General features: G+C 43.7%; 1 protein-coding gene across 1 annotated transcript in view; it reads left to right on the top strand.

Moving 5' to 3' along the window:
* The window catches only part of LOC149444812 (DAP3-binding cell death enhancer 1-like), a 71906-nt gene extending 49871 nt beyond the window's left edge, over positions 1–22035 (top strand). The window contains exons 10-12 of the mRNA XM_089654500.1: positions 4713–4805; positions 12696–12855; positions 20353–22035. Of these exons, the coding sequence (XP_089510626.1) occupies positions 4713–4805; positions 12696–12855; positions 20353–20609 (510 nt within the window). The 3' untranslated portion in view covers positions 20610–22035. The remainder of the gene's footprint in view (positions 1–4712; positions 4806–12695; positions 12856–20352) is intronic.
* The last annotated feature ends 463 nt before the right edge of the window (positions 22036–22498 follow it).

Genomic DNA, 22498 nt, shown 5'->3' with positions numbered 1-22498 from the left:
ATGACTGGCCTTTATGGCAAGGAACACACGGACGTGCGACGCATGTCAGAAAACGGCAAACAAAAATTCCCAGCTCACCTGGCCAGCAAACCAAATTGACCCTAACAGTTCATGTTAACACCAAGGGGTTTAGCTTGCACAGATTTGCAAATATATGTGTAAGCTGCAGCGGCCACATAATGGCAGCCCAGTGTACTGCAGTCCTAACTATAATTTTGAGAGTCTCCTAAGTGCAAGCACATATTCAGAACTTGAACAAAAATATGAAAAAACTACATGATTTGCAGGTGTGAAAGCGACGACATGTTTCTCGTTAAGAGATGATGTAACATTATTCTGCTGTGTGATGAGACGCCTAGCTAACAGGTGGGAAGCCTCACTTTTGTCATTCACTGCGTGCACTGGTAGTAATACGGAGTCATGTCAGAGCTTACTGAGCTTCAAAGGGGGCAAATTGTTGGTGCCCGTTTAGCTGGTGCCTCTGTGACTGAAGTTGCCTGTTTATTTGCTGTGTCGCGAGGTACAGTATCAATGGTTATGATGGCATACACAGTTTCCGGGAAAATATTGTCTGATAAGCATAAGCATGGTCAACTGACTGAAATGAGAGAAAAGGACATTGCGCAGGATTGGGACTTGGAATAAGAAAACAACTGCTGCAAAAGCTGCAGAGCTCAATCTCAGTCTTCCAAAGCCCGTGTCCACAAAAACTGTGCGGGGGGAACTCTATAAGGAAAACATTCACAGTCGAGCTGCAAGTGCCAAACCACTACACTGTGTGCACAATTATTAGGCAAGTTGTATTTTTGAGGATTCATTTCATTATTGAACAACTACAGTGTTCTCAGTCAGTCCAAAATGTTAATAAACCTCAAACCTGAATATTTAAGACAGTAAAAGTGAGGTTTTGGCTTTCATAGGAGAATATCTGTGTGCAGCATGATTATGCAACTAAATGAAAAACGAAAATGTTCCCATCTCACTTGTTTATTTTCATCTGTTAAATTGAGAATAATAAACAACTCAAAATTTACAAATACACTTTTGTGACATTTCCAACAAAAATCAGTGACCACTGTAGCCACCCTTCTTTTTCAATAAGTCATAAGCCTTCCATTCATTTATTCTGTAAGTTTCTTGATCTGTTGAGGATCAGTGCTTTGAGCAGCAGCAACCACAGCCTCCCAGAAACTGTTCAGAGAGGTGTACTGTTTTCCCGTTTTAAGAAAGGCCCACAGGTTCTCAATAGGGTATAGGTCAGGTGCGGAAGAGGGCCATGTCATTATTCTTTCATCTTTAAGGCCTTTACTGGCTAGCCACGCAGTGGACTACTTCGATGCATGCGATGGATTGTTCTGCATAAATATCATGGTCTTCTTGAAAGATGCAGACTTTTTCCTGTACCACTGCTTCAAGAAAGTGTCTTCTAAAAACTGGAAGTAGGTTTGGGAGTTGATTTTGAGTCCATCTTCAACCCGAAAAGGTCCAACTAGCTCATCTTTAATAACAGCCCATACCAATACCCCACCTCCACTTTATCCAGCCAGTCAGAGTGGAGCTCTGTGCCCATTACTGATCCAACCATGGGCCCATCCATCTGGTCTGTCAAGAGTCACTCTCATCTCAACAGTCCATAAAACTTTTGAAAAATCAGGTATTCCTTGGCTTAGTCTTGACATATCAACTTATGTATCTTGTTCAGTGGTGGTCAGTTTTCAGCCTTTCTTACCTTGGCCATGTTTCTGAGCACTGAACACGTTGTACTTCTGGGCTCTCCAGGTAGGTTGCAGTTCTCGAAAATGACAGCCCTGGAGGATAATGGGTTTCTGGTAGCTTTATGTTTGATTTTTCTCAAATCTTTGGCAGTTTAATTTGCATCTTTTTTTTCCTCAACATGTTTTTTGCGACCATGTTGACTATTTGCAACAAAACGATTGATGGTTTTGTGATCATGCCCCAATATCTTAGCAATTTGAAGAGTGCTGCATCCCTCTGAAAGACTTTTTACAATTTCTGACTTTTCAGAGTCAGGTAAATCTCTTTTTTGGCCCATTTTGCCTGAGGAAAAAAAGCTGCCTAATAATTTTGGACACCTTGATATAGGGTGTTGATCTCCTTAGGCCACACCCTCTTTTATTACACAAATATAAATCACCTGATATGCTTAAATCCAATAAGCATTCAAGTTTATAAGCATGGAGTTGGACAGTATTACAAAAATGATGATTTGGTCAAAATACTCGCCTAATAATTGTGCATACAGTGTAGTTACCGATATTAATGCTCAGTAAAGGAGAGAAAGGTGCAACACCCATAAATCCTGGACTATTGATTGTAATATCTGGCTGTAATATGGTTAGATGAATTGAGCTTCACACTGTTCCCAACCACTGGATGTTTTTGTGTGGCAAATGCCATCCCAAGCTTACGACCAGGACTGTCTTGTGCTAACGGTAAAACGTGGTGGCGCAATCCTGATTTGGACAGCCATATCTTGGTATTCTGCAGGCCCCATCATCACCTGGAAATGTAGAGTCACTGCTTGTGACTATGTACAAAGGTCGCCGGACCTCAATATCATAGAGCCACTTTAGGCAATTTTGACGAACAAGGTTCTTTTTCCTCCTGCGCCATTTCAGAACTGGAACAATATATGTATGAAGAATGGTATCAAATTCCATTAGCCACCATCCAAGACTTATATTTGTCAATTGCCAGGAGAATTCAGGCTATGGTGCGTGCGTGCGTGTGTGCAATGCTCAAAACAATTAAAGGAACACTTTGAAATTATCACTCTACAGAGGACTGAATTTTATTTCCATGAAACGACGGGGCATTCTTACGTTCCCAACACATTACCCAGTCCATATCAGTATAGATATCCAGCATGATATTTTTCCCCGTTGAGAGCTGATGTGTTTTCAAAGTGTTCCTTTAATTTTTTCGAGCAGTGTATTTTATATACTTTTTTTTTTTTTTTCTTTTTTTACAGTTTTTTTTTAATCTTAAAACCTAATTTAATTGACATCATGGGAGCTAAAGATCTTTCTATGTAATAGAACATGAGCAGATAATTATTATTATTTTTTTTTTCTTATCTAATCCTACCTTGGCTTTGAAAGTTAGGCAATGTGTAAATATAGAAATTTGCATTACCATAGATATCATTTCTGAGTGCAGGGACTTCACGAGGACCTGTTTATTAGACAATCCTAATAGACCGTTTAAACTTCCAACCCACAGTAAATGGTAGTGTGTTAAGCCCCATACACAGGAGCCAAATATCAGACTTTTCACTATGCCTGCTGGGTTGAACGAAAAGAAAAATGAAAGGGGCACATACCCCCAAAGAGGAAAATGGACTATCTTGGCACCCGAAGGACAACACAGTCATAAAAACAATACATTTTTCTTGTTATGCAAAAAATTATTTGATCAGATATGTACATGAATCTGTTCTAAAATCACAGTGATTTAACATATTCTCACAGGTCACATAAATTATGGTGGTTACAGCTCCACCCTTGATTGGGTTGATTGTTTGTTGATTGTTTGATTTGTTTGATTGAACCCTTGATTGTTGACTCCTCTACATGTTTCGTGGAAATAATCCACTTCCTCATGAGGAAAAGTCAGATTATTCTGAAATAAAATCATGACAGTCAAAGTACAATATCTCATAGCATTACATGTATATAATATGTTACATATAGATATCTCAAAATCCACAAATAGTTTGCTTGCCAGTGTGAGCTCATGCTAATTAAATTAGGCCAGACAAGGGCACCAACATGTCAGGCTTTTCATATAATTGGGTTGAACGAAAAAAAAAAAACCTGATAGTGTATACCCAGCTTTACCTGCAGTTTGAGTGCAGATAGCATCTGTTTTTATGTTTTGCCTGTAAAAACAATGGGTACAGTATTTTCCTTGCTGTTCTTAGTTGTCACAAGGTACAAGTGTTAGCAGACTTTAGCAGAGAGCATTAACATTCACACCAGATATGGTGGAACTGCCTTGGGTGGCTTTTCCAGCTTAATCCTATCACATGACAAGGTAAAATGTCTTGTCTCTGATGTGCCTGTTTCACACCACTGCGTTGCAGAGGTCTGCGGGCCGTGCGCACTGAAAAAGGTACTGCGAGCAGTATTTTCCAGCGCCATGCAAAGCACTCCACCGCATGGCTGGTAATTGAACTTAAAGTTCTGTATAATCTTAAACCTGCTTCCACCCCCGTTCTAAGTCCTATACAAACTAGACTGTAGATGAAAGATGTCTATACTTACGTAGACCAGTCACGTTATCAACTCCTAGCGTCTGCTTCAGGGAAGAAGAGGGATAGCCCACAACAGATGCCACATAGTAAGTCTATGGGTGATGTCACCGCCAGGTAATGCAGCCGTTGACACTGTTCTCTCCTCTGAAGCTGGCGCTGGGAGCCAGACATGACAGACCTTCCACTTTAATGGAATATCTCTGTGACATTTCAATAAAGTTCATTAAAAAAAAAAAGATGCAATGTGCCAAGATCAGCGCATCAGCACTGCTGTGATCCCGCTGGACCCCACCACACACCAGCTACAGCCACTGGTGTGACTTAATCCTTCAGTGTAGTCCAACTATAGCTACTCTCCATAACGTGGTCTTTATTCATTGTTCTGAATTGTTGATTATATTTACCATACATAACAGTAATGTTATTGTTTTTGCAGGCTCAAGCCTATTTAGGAGTTTTCTATAGTAAAGAGTCTCATTTTGATCCAGAGAAGGCAGCAAAATACTTCTGGATGGCAGCTGAAAATGGAGTAAGTCATAAAGCATAGATCTTACAAAAAATGTGTCTGAAACATTGAATTTATGTTTACCTAAACTGCACTTGTCAACTGTATAGTGACTCGTTAAACCAAAATCAAACCATAAAAGACTACACCTAGTTTACACAATAGATACCTCTATAGAGTAGTCTAGTACCAATGTCCCTACACTTTGTATCTTTAAAAGTGAAGTATGGCCAAAGCTCTATTGGCCATACTTCTTCTGTGGGTCACAAGAGTGCACTGCACCACAGCCCAGCAGTCCAGTGAGTGTTGGAGGGACAGAGCATAGAGCGGTGACTGATAAGTCACCATTCTGTGCTCAGTGTGGACCCTAGAACTAAATTATCAGTGGTCTTTGGTCACTAAGTTCTTGGTGAAAGCTGGCAGGGGACAGCTGCAGCTTGGATTAATGCTGCAACATTCTAAGTGAGTATGTATGTTTTTTTTTTCTCTCATACTTCTCTTTTAAACCATTCAAAAATGAAAAACTGGTGCATGGGCTGGTTTATGTGTGTTTTTGCTTTTGTTTTTTTCACTAATATTTTGTACCCAGTTTTTTATTTTGTTTCCTTGGGACTATCCCAAATTTCAGCTGGTGAGGCTTATTTTAAAATGGACTCATGGTGTGGCCTTTAATGATGAATTTGCATTGTGAAACATTTTCAGGTAATGCTTAAAGGAGAAGTACAGCCAAAGGTCTTTTGGCTGTACTTCTCCTGTGGATTACAGGAGTGCAGTTTGTTCTGCACTCCTGTGCCCCGCTTTTGGCTAACAGCGGGCTGAAGCCTGCTGACGCCTGACACCACTCAGCTAGTCCAGGCTGGGAAAAGATCCCAACTTCAAAGTCGGGATCCACCCCAGGGTCTGGAGTGGCACCTGGCTCAGCCTCTCAGCAAGCTGTGAGCTCAGGGGGGCTGATTAGACAGCGGTGACTTAAAGTCACTGCTCTCTGCACAGAGCGGCTGTGAGACCTCAGCGATCATGTGATCACTGAGTTCTCACACTTAGAGGCGGCGTGGGACAGATGCAGCATTGGACCAATGCTGCATCCACCGAGGTAAGTATAACGAGGAAAAAAAATACATACTTTTAAAAAAAAAAAAAGGCCAATTCAGCTAAACAGTAGCACTCTTCGGCTTATCAGCTTATCAACCCCTCATTGAAGTTTCCCATTGATCATCGACCCCCAAACATTCATTATATAAAAACAATTTAATAAATACTACCTTAAATAATAGTATTAAAGATATAATTTCTCATGAATACTGTTGAATCTTCTTTTTGGTATCAGCAGCTGCTATTATGGTTGGTAAAATGCAAAACGTTTATTAAATGCACCGCAACTCTTGCCACTCTTTTTGGCAACTGATCAACCTTGAGTAATGCTGCCTTGGTGCCAATAACCATATTTTCAGGATTAGGGACTAGCATGGAGCACTGCATAGACCTCATAAAATTAATTGGCCACAATCATTTTCCATCATTTATCATCAATGCCATTTTATCGACCCCCTTGGATAGCCCCATTGACCCTTGGGGAACCCTGATTGATACGATTCCTTTCATTGTGCTGATAAACAGCATTGCTAATAGCGTGCAAAACGAGATGGCTCCTGTTGCATTGTGGTAGCCAATTTTCTATCTACAGAAAAAAAACTCTTCACTATATCCCTCTGCTCCTCCTAAACATTTGTACATTGTGTCCTCACTGCTTCCTTCGCCCCTCTATGGCACCCACCACCTCCTCCTATTATTCCACTCTCCCACTGACCCCAACACCTCCACTAGGAGTTTCTCACGCTCCTGCACATCCCGTTCCCATGCCACCTTTCTCACCCTTCTCCTCCTCCTAGCCGCGGGAGACATCTCCCCGAATCCTGGCCCTCCACCACCTCCCTCACCCGCACAACACCCTCCCACCGCCATGTCCTACCGCAACCTAGTATCTGTCCCCCTGCTCCCTAAAATCTCCCCCCCGTTTTCATGTGCACTCCTGAACGCCCGATCGGTGTGCAACAAGCTTACCGCCATCCACGACCTCTTTGTTTCCCGCTCCCTCAACCTCCTGGCGATCACGGAAACCTGGATCCAGCCCACTGACTCTACCTCCCCTGCTGCACTCTCCTATGGAGGTCTCACCTGGACCCACTCACCCAGACCTAACGGTCGTAAAGGTGGTGGAGTTGGTCTGCTCCTGTCACCGCGGAGCACCTTCCGAGTCCTCCCAAACCCCCCCTCCCTATCCTTCTCCTCCTTCGAGGCCCACTGCGTCCGACTATTCTCCCCAACCCCCCTGAAGATTGCTGTGATATACCGGCCTCCTGGATCCATACCCCGCTTCCTGGAAGACTTCTCCTCCTGGCTACCCTTCTTCCTCTCCTCTGAGCTACCCACCATCATTCTTGGGGATTTCAACATCCCTGTCAACCTTGACAACCCGGACACAGCCCGTCTCCTCCACTTAACCTCCTCCTTTGCACTTGCACAGTGCATACAATCCACCACCCACTCCAACGGTAATATCCTTGATCTTGTCTTCTCCAACCGCTGCGCTCCCCACAACCTCACTAACACCCCCTTCCCTCTCTCTGACCACAACCTGATCACCTTCTCTATCTCCTCGTCCTCCAACGCCTACCCCTCCAAATGTCACACTACTACCAGCCGTAACCTCCGCAACCTTAACCCTGCCCCCCTCCACTCTGCAGCTGATCAACTCCACGACCGCATCCTCCCCCTGTCCTGCCTCGACTTGGCTATGACTGCCTACAACAACGCGCTGTCAGCAGCCCTTGACTCACTAGCGCCTTTAACCACACGCAACATCAGACTCCGACCGCTCCAGCCCTGGCAGACTGATCACACCAAAACCCTCAAACGACGCAGTCGTGCCCTGGAGCGACTATGGCGCAAAACAAAATCCCAACAAGCTTTCACCTGCTACAAATCTGCCTTCCGCACCTACACCTCCTCCCTCCACGCAGCCAAACAAGCCTACTTCCTGACCCTCATCAAGGCCCTCTCCTCCAATCCTCGCCGACTCTTCTCCACCTTCAACTCTCTACTCTCTCCACCCCCACCTCCACCCAGCACCTCGCTCACCGCCCTTGAGATTGCCAATCACTTCAAAAACAAGATTGACACAATTCGCAAGGACATTGCCGCAACTCACACGCCCTCTCAACCCGTCCCCTCTCACACAGCTACCCCCTCATCCCCCCTCCCCCTCGACATTACCCGCAGGGACTTCGTCACTGCTCAAACTCCCTCCGACCCCGTTCCCCCTCACTCAGCTACCCCCTCATCACCCCTCTCCCACGGCCCCACCACTGCTCTGACCTCCACTCCCACCCCACCCTACATTCCTCATACTGAAGCTCCCCCAACACTCCACACCTTTGACCTTACTACCATTGAGGAAGTCTCCAAGATCCTCTCTGATGCCCGCCTCACCACCTGCCCCCTCGACCCTATCCCCTCACAATTCCTACGACCTCCCTCCCCCTCCATCCTACGCTCCCTCACCCACATCTTTAATCTCTCCCTCTCCTCCGGCACTTTCCCCTCCCCACTGAAGCATGCACACATCACCCCCATACTTAAAAAGCCCTCCCTGGACCCCAATGACCCGAACAACCTCAGACCCATCTCCCTGCTCCCACTTACATCTAAACTCCTCGAGCGTCTCGTCTACACCCGCCTATGCTCTCACCTCAACGACAACAACCTCCTCGATCCCCTACAGTCTGGCTTCCGCCCCCTACACTCCACCGAAACCGCCTTACTCAAACTCTCCAACGACCTTCTAACCGCCAAAGCTAATGGCCACTATTCAGTGCTCCTACTCCTTGACCTCTCTGCGGCCTTCGACACAGTTGACCACCCCCTCCTCCTCAAAATACTACACTCCCTCGGCCTCAGAGATTCTGCTCTCTCCTGGCTCTCATCCTACCTGTCACAACGCTCTTTCAGCGTTACCTATAATGCTACCACCTCCCCCTCACTCCCCCTCTCTGTTGGGGTCCCTCAAGGCTCTGTCCTTGGGCCCCTTCTCTTCTCCATCTACACCTCCTCCCTTGGCCAACTCATACACTCTCACGGCTTCAACTACCACCTCTATGCCGACGACACACAAATCTATCTCTCAACCCCCCACCTCACCCCTTCGGTCTCTGCCCAAATCACACACCTACTGAGCGACATATCAGATTGGATGTCGCTCCACTTCCTTAAACTGAATCTCTCCAAAACCGAGCTCCTTGTCTTCCCCCCAGCCCGAACCCCACCCCCCATTGACTTCTACATCACATCCAACAACGCCAATATCAAACCCGCTCTGCAGGCCAGAGTACTTGGTGTCATTCTGGACTCCAACCTATCCTTCCAGCCCCAAGTCCAATCTTTAACAAACTCGTGCAGACTCCACCTCCGCAACATCGCCAAAATCCGCACGTTCCTAACCCCAGAAACCACTAAACAGCTCATCCACTCCCTCATCATATCACGACTCGACTACTGCAACTCCCTCCTCACTGGCCTGCCTCGCCGCTGGCTATCCCCGCTTCAGTCGATCCTGAATACGGCTGCCAGACTCATTCACCTTTCCAACCGCTCCATTTCCGCCACCCCCCTCTGCCAATCCCTCCACTGGCTTCCGATTGCGCAACGGATCAAATTTAAAATCCTAACACTGACATACAAAGCTGTCCACCATACTGCCCCGAACTACATCACTGACCTAATATCCAAGTACCGCCCAACACGCACACTCCGCTCCTCACAAGACCTCCTTCTCTCTAGTTCCCTGGTCTCCTCCTCCCATGCCCGCCTCCAGGACTTCTCCAGGGTGTCACCCATCCTCTGGAACTCCCTGCCCCAACCCATCAGATTATCACCTACTCTCCTCTCCTTTAGGCGCACCCTGAAAACCCATCTCTTCAGGGAAGCCTACCTCACCCCCTGCTAACTTGCTGACCTCCTCCACTCTTCCTACCACTCCATCCCCCACAGCTATCTCCTCCTGTACCACTATCCCATCCCTTCTAGATTGTAAGCTCGAAAGAGCAGGGCCCTCGATCCCCTCATGTTTTGCATTGTATTGGTATTGTTCTGTCACATGTTCTGTCCCCCTTTGTAATGTACAGCGCTGAGTGAACTATTGGCGCTTTATAAATACTGTATAATAATAATAATAATAATAAAGCGGAGCTCCACCCAAAAGGGGAAGTTCCGCTTTAAGGACTGCTCCTCCACTCCCCATTAAGGATTGGCACCTTTGGGGAGTGGGGGGGGAGTGGGTACCCGAATTTGACAGGTACCCGCTCACCCTAGGAGATCGAAAACGGAAAATGTCCTCCCTCCCGGTAGTCTTTCGGCACACTTGACAGGTCCCAGAAGACTACAGGACCATTCACGAAGGGCATCGCTACTCTCGCATGCGCAATAGGTACCCAGTTGTGAAGCTGCAAGCTATCACAGCTGGGTGCCCACACTGAAGATGCTGGTCTCCTGGAATACAGGACGGCTGGTGAAATGAGCTGCAGGGGACACACCACGGGACCGAGGGACAGGTAAGTGGCTGTTTTTTAAAAGTCAGCGGCTACAGTTTTTGTAACTGCTGACTTTTATTTTTTGATAGGTCGAGTGGAACTCCGCTTTAAGTAGTCAGTGGACCACTATTTTGGAAAAGCCTAGTCAGTAATGTTCAGATGGCTCTTTATATCCTGCGCTAAAGCCATCACTCAAACAAACATAGGCTATCAAATATTGTTCCTTGTATTTAAGTGGACCTCTACTAAAACTACAAAGCTAACAGTCCTGCAGGAATGGATACAAAAAGACAATATAGATATACAGTCATGGCCGAAATTGTTGGCACCCTTGATATTTCTCCAGGAAATCATGTATTTCTCACGAAACGTATTGCATTAACACATGTTTTGCTATACACATGTTTATTCCCTTTGTGTGTATTGGGACAAAACAAAAAAAGGGAGGAAAGAAAGCAAATTCGACATAATGTCACACAAACCTCCAAAAATGGGCTGGACAAAAGTATTGGCACCCTTTCACAACTGCGGATAAATAAGAATGTTACAAGCATGTGATGCTCCTGTAAACTCACCTGGGGCAAGTAACAGGTGTGGGCAATATAGAAATCACACCTGAAAGCAGATAAAAAGGAGAGACGTTCACTTAACCTTTGCATTGTGTGTCTGTCTGTGCCACACTAAGCATGGACAACAGAAAGAGGAGACGAGAACTGTCTGAGGACCTGAGAACCAAAATTGTGGCAAAATATCAACAATCTCAAGGTTACAAGTCCATCTCCAGAGAACTAGATTTGCCTTTGTCCACAGTGCGCAACATTATCAAGAAGTTTGCAACCCATGGCACTGTAGCTAATCTCCCTGGTCGTGGACGGATGAGGAAAATTGATGAAAGATTGCAACGCAGAATAGTCCGGATGGTGGATAAGCAGCCCCAAACATGTTCCAAAGACATTCAAGCTGTCCTGCAGGCTCAGGGAGCATCAGTGTCAGCGCGAACTATCCGTCGACATTTAAATGAAATGAAACGCTATGGCAGGAGACCCAGGAGGACCCCACTGCTGACACAGAGACATAAAAAAGCAAGACTACAGTTTGCCAAAATGTACTTGAGTAAGCCAAAAGCCTTCTGGGAAAACGTCTTGTGGACAGATGAGACCAAGATAGAGCTTTTCGGTAAAGCACATCATTCTACTGTTTACCGAAAACGGAATGAGGCCTACAAAGAACAAAACACAGTACCTACGGTAAAATATGGTGGAGGTTCAATGATGTTTTGGGGTTGTTTTGCTGCCTCTGGCACTGGGTGCCTTGACTGTGTGCAAGGCATCATGAAATCTGAGGATTACCAAAGGATTTTGGGTCGCACTGTAGGGCCCAGTGTCAGAAAGCTGGGTTTGCGTCCAAGATCCTGGGTCTTCCAGCAGGACAATGACCCCAAACATACGTCAAAAAGCACTCAGAAATGGATGGCAAAGAAGCGCTGGAGAGTTCTGAAGTGGCCAGCAATGAGCCCAGATCTAAATCCCATTGAACACCTGTGGAGAGATCTTAAAATTGCTGTTGGGAAAAGGTGTCCTTCCAATAAGAGAGACCTGGAGCTGTTTGCAAAGGAAGAGTGGTCCAAAATTCCGGGTGAGAGGTGTCAGAAGCTTATTGATGGTTATAGGAAGCGACTGATTTCAGTTATGTTTTCCAAAGGGTGTGCAACCAAATATTAAGTTAAGGGTGCCAATACTTTTGTCCAGCCCATTTTTGGGGTTTTGTGTGACATTATGTCATATTTGCTTTTCTGCCTCTGTTTTATATTTGTTCCAATACATACAAAGGGAATAAACATGTGTATAGCAAAACATGTGTTAATGCAATACCTTTTTTGTGTGAAATACTTGATTTTCAGGAAAAATATCAAGGGTGCCAACAATTTCGGCCATGACTGTATAAAAGGGCAGAAATTCCTTTAGAACATGCTACTTTAAGGTATCTTCAGTGATAGCCAGATATCCGGAGGCTCAGGCATATGGTTATGTGATCTTTAACAAAGGGTAGGATTGGTCGATTTTGTACTCTCTTCCCACCCTTCAACAGAGGTCACATGCCTGCCAATTAACAAACATAGGGTTTTCTGTAATATTTTGAGCACAGTGTGCTTACAGCATTTATATGTTTTTTTGTTGTAAAATAATGGTTTTTGCAGCACATGTTTACAGTTAATGCACACAGTTGCACAGCTGGAGCCTTCTCTGTTCATTCTGAATTCAGTTCTACTGCCAGACTTTGTGCTGTATTAATAGCCAATATTTCAACATATTTTTTGTGTATGTGTTAGGATGTTCAAAGTCGCTATCATCTGGGAGTGTGCTATGAAAAAGGATTTGGAGTTTCAGTGAGCAGACTGGAAGCTCTCACACATTATGAAAAGGCTGCAAAATCAGGACATGAGCTTGCTCAGCAGAAATTACTGGAGATGCAGCAGCTTCAGAGTCCAGGTGAGGACATGCATAGTTGGCAATTAAGACATATGTAGGTATGAAACTTAAGTTATGCAATCATTTAATTAAACTTTTATATGTAATATGTATTTATTGCGGTTAAAGCAGAGGGAAAAAAAAAGAATTCACCTGAGCTCAAATTGAAAAATAATTCACTCTGATCTCTGACAAAACGGCATTACTGCCAGCATTTCCCCTGCCTAAACACATCCCTGGTAGGGAAATCATGAAAGTCAGTAAGCACCTAACAGAGGCCAAGACTTTGCAGGAAATGTTCAGGACAGCACAAAACAAACCAGCATCTGAGTGCTTGTGTGTCCTGAGACCACACTGTCACCCCTATAATAACGTGGGTGTTCAGTAGAAGTAGAGTACCCCCCAATTAACATCAGAGCGAACCAGGGCTAAACATTTTTTGTATAAACTGGACGCACATTGGAACACATTTACCATACAAAGCATACCGTCAAAAAGCGTTGTCAATTTCTTCCTTTTCAAACCTCTGACACAGCTTAGACAAAGAATCTGGTTGCTATAGACAAAACTCTTATGCAGTGGTGAATGAAGCACTTATCTGCCCATTTGTAATTTCGTGAAGAATATGCAATTCCAGTGTAGGCTGTACCAGAAAGAGAGCCCGACTGCCGCACACCTCGCCCAGCCCAAGTGGTTAGCAGGTAAAAGCAGCCTCTGCTTGATTCATCCAAGCCATGCCTCAACATGTTTCACCCTGCCCCATCCCCTGGAGCTTAAAGTGTTACTAAATCCACAACCGTAAAATCAGTCTGTATATACAGTAAAGCGTGCTTGTTATACTCCTCGTGGAACCTAAGCGGTTAATCCTCCTCATTGTGTAAAAATACTGTTTGATCCTGTCTTCTCAGATCCTCCACTTCTACAACCCCAATCCATCTGCTGATAGTACAGAGCTCTAGGGGTCACTCTGCACATGCTCAGTTTGGTGTGTGTTGCTAGAGAGTTTTTTTGCTTTGGAAGGGTGCATGTGATCAGCACAGGGCCAATCAGCACTGTCCAGATAGAGGGACAGAGGTTATGCAGCCTCGTAGGACAGTCAGAGGAGAATGAAAACTCCTCCTACAAGCTTTAACCAGTTCTCAGCTGGATACTTATGGAAGTCACAAGACTGCTATATACTGATGATGAGAAAAGGTATTTAGCAGTTTATATTTACTAAAATAATTGCATTTCCATGTTCTGTGTACTGTGGGAGTCAGTATTTTTACTGACACATTCGTTTGCCTCCCAATAATTTTCTCCTAAACATTCACATATAGAAATATCCCATAGTTCTGGGGTTATTTTTTCTCCTGATTGTACAGGAAAAAGGCTTTGTGTCCTTTTGGATCACAGGAGCAGTTCTGCACTACGGTGACCTATTTTCAGCCGACAGTGGACTAAATCCTGCTGTCTGCTGACGTCACAGAGCTGGTCCAGGCTCTGGAAAGATCCCAACCATTTGGCCCATCCTCTGATCCCAGACTGTTCACAAAGGTCTTTGCACCTCTCCTTTTCCTTCAGAAAACTCGGAACGTCCGTATCTTCTATAGGACTACTTTCTATTCCAGATATCCAAATCTTCCAGAATTCCAAATTTCCAATCTCCAAAAATTCATAAGACAATTGGATGCTTTAGGCTTTCAGATGGGTGACCAACTTACAAAAAGTCTGCTCTCTAGCCTTCTCTTCACCCTGAATATTTGGGTCTGACTCTAGATACACCTCAAGCAAAGGTATTCGTTCCAGAAAAAACTGTTCTCACAGAGCTAACGCTCAGAAATTGAAGTTAAAGAGCCATCCCTTGATGAGATTCTCCATGACCGTTCTAGGCCTCAAGGAAGACTCCTCTGAAGTTGTGCCATTTACCCAATTTCATTTAAGACCTCTGCAGCATATTTGTATGGATTAGAACAGGCATGCTTCTTCTCTTGACCTACCCATGCTTTTGTCCAGACATGGAATTCCTTCATTTAGTGAAACTCCAGCCCAGCCGTAATAAAGGGGAAGTCTTACTTTATCACTAGAAAGAAAGTTGCGAGTCTCTCAGACTGGGGAGGAGTGTTGCAGTCCCTCAGGGAACCTGGTCATGGTTCAGGAAACATGGTCAGTGATGGAAGCCCCCATCAACATCCTGGAGATCAGAGCAATGAGGATGGTTCAACATAAACTCCCTTCTGCAAGGACACCCATTTAGGCTGCAATCAGAGAACACCACAGCACTATTGTGTACGCCCGGCAGTTGTGAATGCGTCTTTGGCTTATCCTTAAAAACTTTATCAAGGACATAATAGGAGGGACGATCCCCAGAAAAAGGCCAAGTCACAGTCTGGGAAACCCTCTGTGGCTGAACCAAAAAAGAGCTTTCTTCCTGGCCCCCAAGCCTGGGACTCGAAATCAGGAGACTTCCCCACTTATCAGAGCAGGGAGACATCTGTAAGCTTTTGCGCCTCCCTGGATCTACTAAATTTTGGACACTTGGGTACAGAACATGGTATCCAGGTGCTACATGCCTGAATTTCAAACTCTGTTTCAGTGCTTCTTTGTTGTAAAACCTGCCAATGTCTTTGCAAAGATTAGCAGACCCCCATGCAGTTCTGGCATAGCTACTCTTTCAAGGTGTCCTAGCTATTGTTCCAATGCAAGAAAAGTTTCAGGATTTCTAACCTGTTCTCTGTTCCCAAAGTGAAAGGGGCATTGGCCCCATACTGGATCTCAATGTTTTCAACATTTTCCTTTTGGATACAGAAATTCCTCATGGAATCTACAAGTTAATTTATTGCTTCCCCCCATCCAGCAGATTTCCTGGCTTCCACAGGCATCAAGGGTACATGTCCTCATCTTTCCGGTGCACCAGTTCCATTAGCATTTTGCGATGGGCTGGTAACATTACCCATTTGTTGTCTTTTCATTCGGTCTGTGCATTGCACCATGGGTCTTCATCAAGATTTTAGCCCCTGTACTTGTTCTGCTTCACTCTCAGGACATTCTCGTAGTAGGATACCTTAATGATCCTCTACTGAGGGAACGGTCAGCACAGACTCTGCCAGTCAATGTCAAACAAACTGTTCAAACTCTGCAGAGGTTCGGGTGTATCCTGGAGGATCTAGACCTCCTACTGGACACTACCCTGATCAGGGTTTTTCTTCTACACAAAAAACACCTCACTCACTTTTGTTCTTCTGCAAACAATGGCTCTCCCAGAGCATTGTACTTATGTGGGACATACTCCATCTAGTGGCTGTGCACACTAATAATATTAGTATTATTGAACTTGAAATGAATGTCTTTGTGATTTTATACACAATTTCTTAATTTCTCTAATAGCAAAATATGCCCGTTCAAGAACTTGCAAGGTTGGCGAAATGACATAGAATATTGATTTTGGTGGTCAGTATGTGCAGGTGTAGAGCTGTGGACGGTATAATGTTGGCCAGTGTATAGAATATACAGTATAAGATAAAAAATATAGTTTGGCTCCACACTACTGTTGTCTCCTCTGTTCCCAGGGATTCCCAGCCTATAGCAAACACCAATACTCCCACCCACATCTGCTTCTAAGATGCTGGATATCTATATTGATATATTAAGGACTGGGTAATGTGTTGGGAACATAAGGATGCCCCATAGTTTGATGGAAATAAAAATGATCAACCTACAGAGAACTGAATTCAAAGACACCCCGAAAATCAAAGTGAAAAAACGGTGCAGCAGGCTAGTCCATTTTGCTGAAATTTCATTGCAGCAACTTAAAATGGTACTCAGTAGTTTGTATAGCCCCTACATGCTTGTATGCATGCCTGACAACGTTGGAGCATGCTCCTAATGACACGACAGATGGTGTCCTGGGGTATTTCCTCCCAGATCTGGACCAGGGCATCACTGAGCTCCTGGAGAGTCTGAGGTGCAACCTGGCAGCGTTGCATGGACTGAAACTTGATATTCCAGAGGTATTCTATTGGATTTAGATCAAGTGAGCGTGGGGGCCATTCAATGGTATCAACTCCTTCATCCTCTAAGAACTGTCTGCATACTATCACCACATGAGGCTGGGCAGTGTTGTGCACCAGGAGGAACCCAGGACCCACTACACCAATGTAGGGTCTGACAGTGGGTCCAAGGATTTCATCCCAATCCCTAATGGCAGTAAGGGTGCTTATGTCTAGCCTGTAGAGGTCTGTGCATACCTCCATGGCTATGCCTCCCCAGACCATCACTGACCCACCACCAAAACGGTCATGCTGAATGATGTTATAGGCAGCAAAATGTTCTCCTCGGCTTCTCCAGACCCTTTCAATTATGTCACATATGCTCAGGGTGAACCTGCTGTCACCTGTGAAAAGCACAGGGCACCAGTGGCAGACCTGCCAATTCTAGTGTTCAATGGCAAATGCCAGTCAAGCTCTATGGGGCCGGGCAGTGAGCATAGGGCCCACTAGAGGATGTTGGGCCCTCAGGCCACCCTGTCTGTTTCTTTGGTCAGAGATATTCACACCAGTGGGCTGCTGGAGCTCGTTTTGTAGGGCTCTGGCAGTGCTCATCCTGTTCTTCCTTGCACAAAGGAGCAGATATCGGTCCTGCTGATGTGTTAAGGACCTTCTACAGCCCTGTTCAGCTCTCCTAAAGTAACTGCTTGTCTCCTGGAATCTCCTCCATGCTCTTGAGACTGTGCTGGGAGACACAGCAAACTTTCTGGCAATGACATGTAGTGATATACCATCCTGGAGGAGTTGGACTGTGCAGCCTCTGTAGGGTCCAGGTATCGCCTCATGTTACCAATAGTGACACTGAACCCTAACCAAATGCAAAACTAGCAAAAAACAGAAAAGATGAGTGGGGAAAAAATTGTCTGTGTCCTCCACCTCTAAAACCATTCCTGTTTTGGGGGTCGTCTCATTGTTTCCCATCTATTGCACCTGTTAGTTTGATTAACAACCCCCTCTGCTACTTAACTGACAAGATCAAAATCCCAGGAGTTTTATTGACTTGATGCTATACTCTGATTAAAAAGTGTTCCTTTCATTTGTTTGAGCAGTGTAGTTACGTATTTATGTAAAACATTTCACCTACCAAAGAAATTGTAATACTGTCCAATCAGCCTTGTGATCAAGACACCTATGCCAGATGGAACAGTGCAATTAAGGGATCCAGGGCTCAATTCACTAAAGAATATCTCATGAGATAATTGAATCACGTGACACATTTTCTCCAGTCATTTCATTAGATGCTAAAAATATCAATTCACGGTCACTTTGAGTTATTTACCTCACACACCAAAAACATGAGATCAATAACTAATAAAACTGTGTAAAAGTCAATTCACTAAAGGAAATAAATAAGTAGTGCTCCAGGCATGCGTTATTTAAGGAATGTATGGGTCAATTCACCAAGAGTTAAAGAACGACTGAGAAAATTTGATAAAATAACGCATGCAGTAATTCTTTTGCAAATGTGCATTTCACTAAGAATTTTGTGGTAAATAGCTCACACATTAAAATATTGATATTGTGGAAATTAACCACTTGCCTACAGGGCACTTATACCCCCTTCGTGCCCAGGCCAATTTTCAACTTTCAGCGATGTCACACTTTGAATGTTAATTGTGTGGTCATGCAACACTGTACCCATATGAAATATTTATAATTTTTTTCACACAAATAGAACTTTCTTTTGGTGGTATTTAATTGCCACTGGGCGTTTTATTTTTTGTGCTATAAACAAAAAAATTTGAAAAAAAATTTTTTTCTTTGTTTCTATTATAAAATTTTGCAAACAGGTAATTTTTCTCCTTCACTGATGGTCTCTGTAAGGTGGCACTGATGATGCTGCACTAATATGCAACAATGATGGCCACTGATTGGTGGCACTGCTGGGCAGCACTGATGGGTGGCACTGGGGTGCACTACTAGGCACAGGTGGATGGCACTACTGGGCACTTGTGGGCAGAACTGTGGGGCAGTGATCATCAGTGCCCTGAGGATCGGTTCGGATCCCTCCTCTTGACAATTGCCAGTTATCGGCAGTACTTTCCTCACGTTGTGATAGCGTGAGGAAAGTGCATCCGATAACCGGCAACTGCATTTACCGGTGATCTGCTGTGTCATTGGACACAGCTGATCATGTGATAAAAGGCCACTGTGATTGGTTTTTTACCACATCACGTGGTCAGCTGTGTCCGTAGGACACAACGATCACGGAGATCGCCAGGGGCACACGGGAGGGCGCGTTCTGGGAGGACAGTCATATGACTCCCTCAGAACTGGACAACCGCGCTGTAGCCATCATTCGGCTATAGCGCATTTGGCAAGTGGTTAACACATATTTTCAAGCAGTAATATATTGCACGGTAGCTGGTTGTTGATGGAGGCCGCCGTGTCCTTAACAACAACTAGTAATAAAAACTGACACTGGTTCTAATCTTTCTCCACTATCCATTCCACTGGATATCATGTAATGAGAGAAAATACCACATGGTTTTATGAGAAAAATTCCTCACATTTTGATCAAATAACTCATCAGCTTTATTTCAGTAGCGGTTTTTTTGGAGAATTGCAAAAAAATTGTTTGAAAAAACTGAGTTATTTTATCTCAGATTTTAAGAGTAAAATAACTCTTTTTGAATTGAGCCCACAGTTTGAGGTTTATTCATAAATAAGGCTGCATTCACAATGCAGTGTTAGCAGATGCAGTTGTCAATTTGCACCCTGTACAAATCAAAGGCTGCTGCCTCTATTCGCATGTAAGCACTCATCTAAAAGTGCAGAAAAAGCCTCTGACTGACCCTGGACACAGCCAGTGTGCATCCAGGGTTTGTATTTCTATGGAGCTCTGGCTGCACACAAACTGGATGTTCGGTTACCTCAGAATGCAGCAAAAGATCTGTTGTGTGAATGTGGCCTTATTGGATTAAATTACTTTTATTTAGGGTGGCAACACAAACATCAAATTTGCATGTTTTTATATTTAGTCACAAATTTGATTTTAATTAAAAGACTTTTTTTGTTCACTGAAATTTTAGATTCTTTCCAAATTACGATTCTAATTATCATTGTGAGAAATGTACATTGTAAACATTATTTTTCCTCACTAAAGATTTGCAATATTCCAAAACTTGCTATAATCCAATTGAAAAAAAATATTGGCAGGCATTTATTTTAGTTTTCAATTCAACGTCCGTAAAGGAAATTGTAAGTAAACAAAAACTTCTCACACCTGGGTAGTTATGACCAGAATGTTGAATTGATTGGATGATTGACTGGTTTAAAAGTCTTTGTTTAGACCACAATTCTGTAAAGCTCTTTGGATAATGTGTCATTGGCACAAAACACGGATTGATTTTATTGCTTTAAAGCTTCTCTTTAGATGTGAGTCTTTCACTGCAGGCTCTTCCTGTTGCTGTAGTATTCCACAATACTTCCTCTGTTTCTATGCCATTGTTGTCTGCTGTAAAGTGAAGTTATTAATGTATTTCCTCTGCAGATCTAAGCTCTCCCCTGAACAGTCTTCGAGCCGCAGTCTCCAGCCCCTGTCTTCCTGTTTTGGAGCAAACAAACTTCTGGACAAAAGCCACCTACGCTGCAAGCAGCACAAACAGCCTTGGTCTACCTCACTCAATGAGCACTGGGGACCTATTGGTGATGTCCCCTGCTAATAGTGGTAGCTACCTCTTGCCACCTTTCTATAAAACTGCAATGACGCCTCCAATGGCCTCTCTCAGAGTTATTGGGGTTGGATGAATCCCCCCCTGCATTTGAAAGCACTTACATATTGTATCTTAAAGAAGGTGATAAAGTTGTCTTTATATTCAGTACTGCAAGGACACTAATGTTTCTAATTACTTACTGATATAACATAAAAGGATGAAATACCTACTTTCCTGCGCAAAACACTGCCCTTTCGGCTTTTAGATACAATTTATGATTACAACTGTACATTTAAATGTCCACTAGGATGGTAATGGACTAGAATGTGCTCAGGGCAACTGGGAACTAAAATAACAAGTGTGTGCCTCAACATTTGCAGACTGCATTGCAGACTTTAATGGTTCCCTACTAACATATCTCTCAGACCTAAAACATCAGTGATGATCCGATGCATAAAGGTCAAGCCATTAACTTGTTCACATAAACAATCGTGCAGTTGTGCAGCCAGTAAGTAAGTAAAAAAAAGAAATGGAACTTGTTTTACATGGTTGTCACCTGAGCTGCACTCTGACAGAACAGAGGGCCGACAATATAACCCCAGTAATTTATGGGTTGTAAATTTCTTAATTGCATTCTGTTGTACCACAACAGTCTATAAGCGCTTTAAAAGCATCAGGCACTTGCTAACAAGTAAGACTAGCTTTAGACATTAAAATCCAACTGTCACAAGATTGCCTTTTGCCATGATAATATGCATTTTGTGTACAGTCAACTCTATTGGGCTATATATGAAGAACACTTTTCTGCCGAGGGGTCTCTGCATAGGTCCCAGGTAACCCATGGATAAAGAATGTGAGCCGGCTGAAATTCGAGCCATGGGTGACCCCTGCTTAACAAACTTTGAGAAAGTCAGCTGCAGTCACTGTTCTGGTATTCTGACAGCTACTGTTGTCAGGATACAATAGTCAGCTGCAGGATATTTGTTGATCCATGCTGTTTATCGTTGATAGGGGAATCTGGTTTTCTCTCAATCATTGTGTACAGCCAGGTTTAAAATAACTTGGACAGCACTTATGTTATTTTGTTTGCTGTTGGCCCCAGAGAAGCAATTATTAAGGTGTTGTAGGGGCCAGCTTTAAAGTGAATGTGTTTCACTAGTTTTCAAAGGCAAAGCTACTGAAGACTCAATCCATTCAACGGTAGGCCCACCTTGGTTCAATAACGGTAATTGTTGCAGTAGTCGAGAGTGGAAGATTCTGGAGTTAGGAAATCTCAGTGTGTGAAATCACCTGCAGGGAGAGCTTTCCTCTAACATGATAGAGCTTACATAAAGAAAAAACAAAGCTCACTGGTGTAACATGATCCGAGCTCGGGTGACCATCTTGACTTTAGTGCTCTATTCACATTTAGTAGAAAATAAGGATCTCTAAAAAAAATGGTAACATCTATTGTATCCATCTTTCCCTGAGGACACATTGTGCTATTATTTGTTATTGTTTAATAAAAGAAAATTGAATAATTTTGTTTGAAGTTCACTATTTAAAAGATCAAAGAGCCTGTGCTATGTGTTTTGCATAAGACAGCTGCCAACTGCATTTATAGGCCTTCGTGTAAATGCTTAAAGGGAAACTAAAATGTACGGTAAATATAGATTTTGAGTTTTATAAATTGGGATGGAACCACATTTTTACGGGATTGCTGCTCAGTATTTTCATAATCCTTCCCACAGCAACCCAGATAAACATTCTGATGTTTTCTGTCAGGCTGAACAGATTCCTGGACTCACAGTAAGGAACAGTGAAGCGCAGTCACTGTGAAGCATGCCAATCTACTTGCCTACCACCATGTCATAGTTCGCACACAACAAAGTTTTAAAATACTGAAAATTTGCTTGATTATGTACATTTAGCTGATTATTTTTTAAAAAAAAGTTAAAATTCCTTTTAAAGAACTAGATTGAACTATGTCTTTGGGAAGTTTTG

This window comes from Staurois parvus, unplaced genomic scaffold, assembly GCF_062004578.1.
Source record: "Staurois parvus isolate SC_StPar_1 unplaced genomic scaffold, SC_StPar_1.0 ptg000770l, whole genome shotgun sequence".
Lineage (NCBI taxonomy): Eukaryota > Metazoa > Chordata > Amphibia > Anura > Ranidae > Staurois > Staurois parvus.
This window is presented reverse-complemented; position numbering and strand designations above follow the sequence as displayed.